Source organism: Varroa jacobsoni, unplaced genomic scaffold (genome assembly GCF_002532875.2).
Source record: "Varroa jacobsoni isolate VJ856 unplaced genomic scaffold, vjacob_1.0 scaffold_770, whole genome shotgun sequence".
In the NCBI taxonomy this organism is placed as follows: Eukaryota; Metazoa; Arthropoda; class Arachnida; order Mesostigmata; family Varroidae; genus Varroa; species Varroa jacobsoni.
In genome coordinates, this window is record NW_019213672.1 from 99,215 (window position 1) to 108,349 (window position 9,135).

Here is a 9,135-nt window from a genome sequence, read left to right on the forward strand (position 1 = left end):
ATAGTTACTCAAAGTAGTGCTCTTCTTCGAAGCCTCATTCAGCACGACGAATAAGCGGTCTAAATTAGTTTCAATAAATGGATTCGCCCTTGAACTGGATAAGAAGTCAGAAACCATATGCTCATTATTAATATTAGAACTAACACGATTCGTGACTTTCCCCAACTATCATATATGCTTAGAGTTTCAAAAACGTATATCTAACGCTTCATTAAGGTCTCGGTCTCTCTCGCAATGATGTTGCTTCCCCCTACAAGTAGTAACACTTTAGCCGAAATTAGATGTACCATAAGGACTGCACGTGAATTCACTAAGGGTAGCACATGAAAACGCCAAGATTTCCTTAACAACGAAACATGTATGGTAAGACAGTATTTATCGTATGGAAAGCGTGTCTATGAGGCGTACTAAGTGCCAACGTGCCTTACATGAATGAGTGCGAAAAAATCCAGGCTTAAGTTTCATTTGCTTGATGTACTCTAAACTATATATATTCTGAACATACGAAACTTAAAATAGCTCTTCTTGATATACCATGTCTATTACTTTTATTACTCGCAATTTTGCCACGCAGCAACAGTAGCACAGTGATATAGTCAATATGATAATACTAATAACATAATCATCAGTCAGTCACTTCAGTAACATGAGAACACTTAACAGGGCTCCTTCGTTCAGACCACGTGTCAACTCAACTTTCTCTCTCGTCATAATAACAATAATCATGATAAAAAAAAATCATAATAACAACAGCCACGTAAAGGGATGAACCAGCAAATGGTCCAATTATTATGAGCATATATTATTAGTCAACCTCTGTTCGGTTCTCAGTACCCCTTTGAATTCTCCTGCTGATTGAACCTATCGTTTTCACCTGACGTCATTGTCATTATCGCCTAACACCCACTTTGTTTCTTTCTTACAGGCTGCTGCTACTGCTCATTATTAGAGTGAATATATCCTCCCTTTTCCCTTATCACTTTCTATCTATCTTCTCTTTTATATATATATATATGTATCCATAAATGTACGTATGTGTGAGTATACACATAGCTTGAGATGTATTTGTATAATTACTGTATTATTTGTATCGTATGATCCTGCGCGTCTCTCTTTAGTTAGTAGGTATGGATTTCTGTCCGTTACTGGGCTCCGTTGTTGTTCCTATTAGAATAACTCATTCAATCAATACTATAATCAGTCTGAAATGTGGCTGGACAAAACGCCGAACCGGCCTAAATTAAGCAATTGTTTTACCTATCCGGCTGCTTCTGTCACTTTCGATGATGTGCTACTATAGATATACTGTTATGTTATTATGGTTACTGTATTATATATAGTCATCATCATTTAAGCAATTATCTTTTCTACTATTGCGATCATTTAAATACACAAGACATTTTTCGGTAACTCTGAAGAGTAGCCGTAAGTGCCGTTTCGGATATGCCTCCTTTATAACGACGTCATGTTGTTTTCAAACACATTATTACCAGTCTGTTTTCCATCAACTAAGCTATTCTTTAACGTCATACTTCCCTTTCGTTCAGCAAAAAAGTATGATTCACCCTGATCGTGCATCATTGGTCCAACAAGTCGCCTCGTTTAACCAACAGTAGTCAGTTAGTTGATATAAGGCCGCGCAGCTTTATGATGTCGACCTGTTCCCTCAGTTCACTTAACTTTAGAAACGAACTTGGTGGCATAGATTTAATTGATACTTACATAGAATTCTATATTAAATGTTTAAAACCTATGTGTGAAGCGGCTCGTGTTGTTATCAGTTTGTTGATCCCCGACTCTACTGAGCAGGAGGATAGATTTTTCATTACTACGCTTAACGCAGTTTCTTAAACGAAACACATCCGAATCATACGGGCGGAAACAAGAGCGCCAACTTTAGTCAAAGGGAGTTTCGGGAAATAGAGAAAAGTTCTTTAAAAGACTGAACCCGCTTAGTCCTCCTGTTTAGTCCTCGAGGTTGCGGAATGCTTGCTGCATGTTTTCATGGAGCTCATCAAAGTCCTTAAGAATTTTTTCCTTTGACTCTTCTGTTGGATTTTTGAATTTCATCGACGACAACTGATAAAGAATATCACCCATTGCCTCACGAATTACGTTCCATGTAATGCGGTTCTCTGACTGCTGGGTAGCATCCACGGCGTGACACGCCATATCGTAGAAGCCAAGCATGTTCCGCAGCATGGCCACACTTTTATAGAATGGGCAGTAACGATCGTAGGGTGTATACCCATTTTGCTGCAGGAAATCGTCTTTGATTAGCTTGGCTACCTGGAAGCAATAAAAAAGTACAAAACGTAATTGAAAGTTGGCGTTGAAATAAAATTCGCCAGTACACAAGACTACTAATTTTCCTAATTCTAAGGATGATCATACGAAAATGTTATTTTTATTCGAAAATTCCATTCCTTAAGGTACATAGAATATTTTATATAATCCTTTGAAGCCAAACCCAATATAATAGTCCATCATAAAAGGAACTAAATAGAGCTTTTCCATGGAAAGACGATATTTTCGATATGAGAACCGCGTTTCGTGGTTTTACACTGTGTTAGACTCTACATATCGTACCTCAAGGGTGATCTTCTCACGCTCTCCAAGTGATGCTTTTCCGACAAGCTGGACAATTTCTGAGAGTTCCTCTTCCTCTTGAAGAATGCGCGAGCATTTATTTCGTAGGGCTGTAAATTCGGGGAAATTTTTGTCGTAAAACTCATCTAGAGCGTTCGTGTATTTCGAGTACGAGATTAGCCAGTTGACAGACGGGAAGTGTTTGCGCTGGGCGAGCTTTTTGTCTAAGCCCCAGAACACCTGGACAATTGACAGCGTAGCGGAAGTGACGGGATCCGAAAAGTCACCTAGAATATGAAGAAACAAAAAAAAAAATACTAGTCGAATATCCACGCATATGTCCGAGTCACCGTAAAAAAAGCAGCATATAACGATAAGTACGACAGCAATAATATAAAGGATAAAGATAAATTTCACCGATCCTTACCTCCTGGAGGAGAGACGGCTCCGACAATGGTTACCGATCCCTCACGTTCGGGGTTGCCAAGACATTTCACACGACCAGCTCGTTCGTAGAAGGAAGCCAGTCGAGCAGCCAGGTAAGCCGGATAACCTGAATCGGCTGGCATTTCGGCCAAACGACCCGAAATTTCTCGAAGGGCTTCCGCCCAACGTGACGTCGAGTCAGCCATCATAGCTACGTTGAAACCCATATCGCGGAAGTACTCCGACAGTGTGATACCCGTGTAGATAGAGGCTTCTCGAGCAGCTACAGGCATGTTAGAGGTATTTGCAACCAAAGCAGTACGCTGCATAATGGACACTTGCTGGCCATTTACCTCAGTTGTTAGTTCAGGGAAATCACGTAATACCTGGTGAATACAGAGCAAAAGGTACCAACTGATATTTATTACATGCAGCATCTCATTTGACGGAACAGAGTACGTTAGATTGTAATAATGAATAGAAAATAGTTACGAAAAAGTACTTAGACATCGAATAGATAGAGAACTTGTATCTGAGGCCGACTTAGGGCTACCTAGTCGACATTATAATCATACTCACTTCAGACATTTCATTGCCGCGCTCTCCACATCCAACGTAGATGATGGCGTCAGAGTTTGAATACTTTGACAATGACTGCGAGATGACAGTTTTACCACAACCGAAAGCACCGGGAATGGCCGTCGTACCGCCCTGTTAATCGAAACCAAGTTATGTTGACATGATTATCATTACATGAAGAATGCATATTAGTCATCGAATTCTGAAACCATGAAATGAAGGTTTACATGGTGAGTTTATATAGTGGTACGGGCTTCAGAGCTACCTCAGGTTCGAATTACAGCAAGTGCCCTTACAGTAAAATTATAGACAACAACTGAGAGAAGTGTGATGACTGTACTATTGTTTAGAGCCAATGGACGATATCGGTGCTCATCAAAATTACCTGTACACAGGGGAATAAGGCATCCAACACACGTTGTCCAGTAAGTAGTGGATGATTGGCTGCCAGTTTTTCAGCCGTGGGACGGGGTTGACGTACAGGCCAAACCTATTGTAACAGATTGAAAACTAGTAGTCAGAACTGATATGTACCCACAAAAATCCATGATTATTCTAATCACACTTGACGAAGCGTTTTAGTGTCTTTATCATGAAGGTCGACTAGCCAAACGAATAAGCGGGCGTGGAGCGAAGTAAACTACTAGCGTCGTCTTATATGAAGGGTGGCCCAAACGTCTTAGTGGTCAAAAAAATTTTAGGCAGCTAAGAAGTTGGAGTCTTTAGCCAACTGTCTAGAGACTTTTACACACTGTACATATATATACTGAAAGAAAAAAACATGGCAATAATGTAGCAAACCTGCATCATAGTGTATTTTTTCTTCTCTCCATCGAATTCGGTCTCAAGAACAACTTCGTCGACGGTGTAGTTGCCTGGAGCCGCTACAAATGTCACCGTACCCCTACGTAAAACAAAGTTAGTAATTATTAGACGAGGATCACTGCAATATTAATCCCTGTACCAAGCACTAAATTCTCAATAATTTTTGATGGCAGGACACATTATTCGGCGACATTAGTCGATTAATGTCACATATTGGTGGTCAACCCCCATGAACTTCAAAAGCAAAAGATACCGTGAGAACTTTATTACACAGTCTTAATGGTTGATAAATGACGGGTGTGTGCACACTGTGACAGCTTTTAAAGGCCTATTATAGAAGTTTCAAATACACCGCTAGAAAATGAGAGGCTCAAAGTACAAAGATTTGCACACAGTTCTTTAGTTTACAAATGCAAAGATCACAAACCATGGGAAGTTAAATAATAGACCACATTCACTTTCAGCACTTTTCCTCAGAAATTTCTTTAGCAGCTTCTTTTCAAGGTTCAAATATATTTAATTACTATTGATCTACCTCGCCTTGGGATCGAGCATAATTTTGTGGTTAATCAACGAGTTCTCGTTAACGAAGCCAAAAATGTCTCCTCCGGTCATATGAGACCCTATTTTGACGTTCGCAGGAGTGAACTCCCATAGAGTATTTCGCGACAAAGCCGGTACGTTTATACCCTAGAGATTAATTGCACAAACAAGAAACAACAGATAATTGGAAACGTGAAAAAGATAAGCACTATTTTTTTTTATTAATGTCTCGATTATCTATCTAGAGGCTTACTTAAGAAGAAACAAAGTGCTTACAATTTTTTTTTATTTTTGATTAGAAATGTATGCCTATAATGTCCACTCTTATGTGATATATCATGAAGGAGGCTAATATCATGAAAACCCTTACTATCAACTGACCTTTGGAATATAAATAGACTGCGTCTTGGAGTTAATTTCCCTGAGAGGTCTCTGAATCCCATCAAAAATGGAGTTCATGATACCCGGGCCAAGTTCAACCGATAGAGGTTTCCGAGTCCGCAATACTGGATCTCCTACTGTGACGCCTGATGTCTCTTCGTATACCTGGATAGTCGCCATACCTGATGTATGACAGAATCCGTTCATGTCATTGAATAAACAAGAAAAGTTTAGGTCACTTGTATGTAGAAGGATTAATAGAAATACTACATTTTAGATTGTCTAACAAACAACCTACTAACTGTAGGCTTCAGTCTATTCATGGTTTTAAACATCGGCTCAAGTTCTAAAGATGTAAAGGAAATATGAATATAGAGAGCGAATTGCGCCCCGTTAAGTAATTAATTTAGAGAATTTTTGAATTGGCTCGGTTTACTTAAGAAGAGTGATCAGGGTACAATAAGCAAAATGCAATTGGAAGATTCTTTACATGTCAGCGCATCACTTTTCTTTGAAGAGCTCTAGCGTCTACATGTTTATTTGGTTATTCTAGTTTTATCTGATTTAATAAGAAGAAGCGACAAGACAATGTTTGATATTGACTTGGCGCTTGTTTCTGGGCGTACATTTAGATATTAAAAAAAAAAGAAAAAAAAAAAGAAAAACAGAAAAAATACAACAAAAGCTCCATTGTCAGACTAACCTCCTTCGAGCTTAATGATCTCTCCAACCAGCTCGTCATGTCCTACTCGCACCAACTCGTACATGGCGGCGCCCTCCATGTCACGCGCGGTGATTACAGGACCTATTTAAAAAACAATAAGAAAATTTAATTAGTATCAGTTTCTGACTGTATGGTTCATTGATTAGAGAATATAAGAAAAAAGGGCAGTAAGAAACATTTATTATTTTGAAGTGCATCATCTGACTTTTACCTTAAAGGGTTGAAACACTCTTCGACTAGAAAAGGACTTAAATTGCATCAAAATTAATATTTTCTAAAATGTTCTTAATAATGTTAAGGTTCTGTCGATAAAATCGTTTCTACTGTAATTTTTCCACAATGTAACAATAAAATTATTAAATTACCCGAGACAGCGTGGACATATCCATACTCGGACTCCTTGGCGTCCAAAATTTTCGGCAGCGACATCGTGAAGGATCCTCGATACTGAACAAAAATTGAAAAATGTTTTGATTGTATTAGGATAAAGAAAACTATATAATTTACTATAGTGGTTATATAACAAAAAAAACAACATTTGTTTACTTTGAAAGACAAAATATCAAAGGGCAGAGTTGATTCGTACATGGCGACTACCAGTGCGTGTGTATGTATTTTATACTACCACGAAAACTGAGATATGAGGCAAAATATTAACTCAATAGAAGATTAAAGTTGATAACGGAATACCATTGCCCAGGAGTATTAAAGATGCATGCTTGCGTATAGATTCCCATGTACTTCAGAGCTTGCGATGTGTAATCTTTTGACATCAACAAATCAATACTAGCTCACATCAGCTAGAAGTTACTTCGACTAAATCCGACTCGTTGGAGATCCTGTCGCCATTCGGTCTGCGAAGTTGGATTAGACCGATAAAAGAACCCGCCACCGATCCATTACTTCTGGATCCACTTAGTGACTTATTTGATATAGAGATAGGTTTTTTACTGCCCAGTATTGGTAATAATCATGATAATTTATCCTTATAAAGTGTTTTTTACCTCTACGAAAGCTATAATGTTCAATGAAAACTAGTATTTATAATAGTTTGTTTGTCAAAATTGTTCATTCGGTGATGACGCAGTCACTCCCTAGCTTGGACCTGTGTCCTTCTTTATTTCAATTTTTTTCCGCTTAAAAAGCAGTTAGTACACCCTGAGAAGGTGCCACAAGCAGATTTGCGTTACATCCATCAAGCAGAAATATCTCGTGAACTGAGAGGTTCTGCTCAGTATGTGCCATATTTTATGTACCACATTGCGGTATAAAAATAAAGGGCAATTGGAGACTACTTATTTGTACCATCTCACTAAAAGTAAGTTATATAAAATTTGTTTGCTTGCAGGTTAGACTAGGTACACGAAAATTAAACTACCATTAAATTCAATCTGGTTTGCTGTTATTATAGGCAATTATTTTCAACTTCTCTGAAATGCTATAATATCCTGAGACAATTATGAGAATTTTAATTATCCGATCATCGAACACGCAAGACAAACGCATTCGGTTGAGACCATTCCTCGGATTTTTTTACCAGATTTAATGCACAAACAAATTGTAATTCTTCAAGGCGTATATCATCAGTTGCTGTTCGTTTTCTGTAGCCATGTTTTCGTCAGAAACATTTTTATGATAACGATTGTGCTCAAAACCGATTTTTGTAATTTTATAGCGGTACGGCATTCATCATTAGAATATCGCGAGACTTGTACGTTCTATTCTGCAGACACTTTTTTGGCCTTTCAACAAACGGATACAATTGACTATATGACAGTTAATGTCAATATTCGAATGAACACAGGGTCGGGTCGTAATGTAGACGTACCTTGGCGACTTCGATGCACTGTTATGGGGGCAGTAGCTCAGTTATGCCACTTTAATAGCTTCTAGTAAGATTGATAGGTGTATACAGACACCTCGCCAAGCAGCCCGTGTTCACGTGAATGCAGATCCTGTGACACCTCCACACCATAGCACTGTCGATCCCGCAGGCTATCATGTGACTCTGACTGGCGCAGATGGCGCTACGATCGTCCGATGAAAGGCGAGGAGGCGGCTGGGTGAGTTAGGCCGCCAGTGCCGCGGCCACCACAGATAGAGTCTGATGTATCTGCCGCTGCTGCCGCAGTTATCGCCAAAACCGCCGCCATCGGTCTACATGCAGAAGAAGCAGTAGCATCAAGATACGTACTCACAGTCAGCACCGTAGCTCATCGTTTACCGCAATATTACAACCAAAGCAACTATTTCTTCTGCTTTGATTACAATAGCCACTGCTAACCCGTATTTGCAGGCTTGCTATAAAAGCCAACGGACAAATCGATACATCGCTAGAGATAGAAGTTCAGTGGTTCTTGTTGGTTTCGTTTTTAAGGCGCGCCAATTTTTGACAACAACAGTAATGACAGGGCAAACGTTCTCAATAGGATTCATAGGTTCAGTTGAATTGGGTTTATCTTGACAGATGATTGATTACAGTTTAGAGCTATGAGTCCCGAAGGATTTCGTTTCGTGCTGAGAAGCAGTCGCCTGAAGTTGTGCCTAATCACTTAAGGACCGGGCGTAAAAACGCAAAAATTTAAAGTTGATTAGAAGAGCTTTGATTTTCAAATCGAGGATGCCAGGCGGGCCACGAGTTGACTTTTCGTAGGCCTTTTTCCTATAAGTGAAGCCAGCAGGTAAACCTCTTATTAATCCTCAGTATATCATCAGCATCTGTCATTCATAATTTCACTGCGCCCTTGCTTCAAATCGACACAGAAAGACGAGCAAGTTACTCGCCTGCGCGTTGAGTCACCCCAAAAATAGGGTCGAGACGCACATCCTAGAATATTGTAAAATAATTATAATAGAATCAGATTAAGCAATTCAATTCTTGCAGATATTTGTATTGTCAGATTGAGGGTTACGATAAGCAGCACTAATAAAGTTGCAGAACCCGCAAATGTAAGTTATGGAAATTTAAAAAGCTGTGCGCCTTGCACAGCCTGAGCCGATCATTTACATTTTTAAACATTACCAGCTTTTCTTTGTATAGTGGCCAGAAGCAGTGTCTTGAAATGCTC

The 9,135-nt window shown here is 39.2% G+C and overlaps 1 protein-coding gene across 1 annotated transcript; it reads right to left on the reverse strand.

Moving 5' to 3' along the window:
- Positions 1 to 516: 516 nt before the first annotated feature.
- LOC111263492 (V-type proton ATPase catalytic subunit A) lies at positions 517 to 8,075 on the reverse strand. Its single transcript, XM_022838603.2, has 11 exons — positions 7,896 to 8,075; positions 6,433 to 6,514; positions 6,047 to 6,148; positions 5,344 to 5,525; positions 4,955 to 5,109; positions 4,396 to 4,498; positions 3,980 to 4,084; positions 3,595 to 3,726; positions 3,017 to 3,401; positions 2,590 to 2,876; positions 517 to 2,289 (listed from the first exon to the last, which is right to left on the reverse strand). The coding sequence occupies exons 2-11, from the start codon at positions 6,494 to 6,496 to the stop codon at positions 1,966 to 1,968; spliced, it is 1,839 nt and encodes a 612-aa protein (XP_022694338.1). The 5' UTR covers positions 6,497 to 6,514; positions 7,896 to 8,075; the 3' UTR covers positions 517 to 1,965.
- Between the last annotated feature and the right edge of the window lie 1,060 nt (positions 8,076 to 9,135).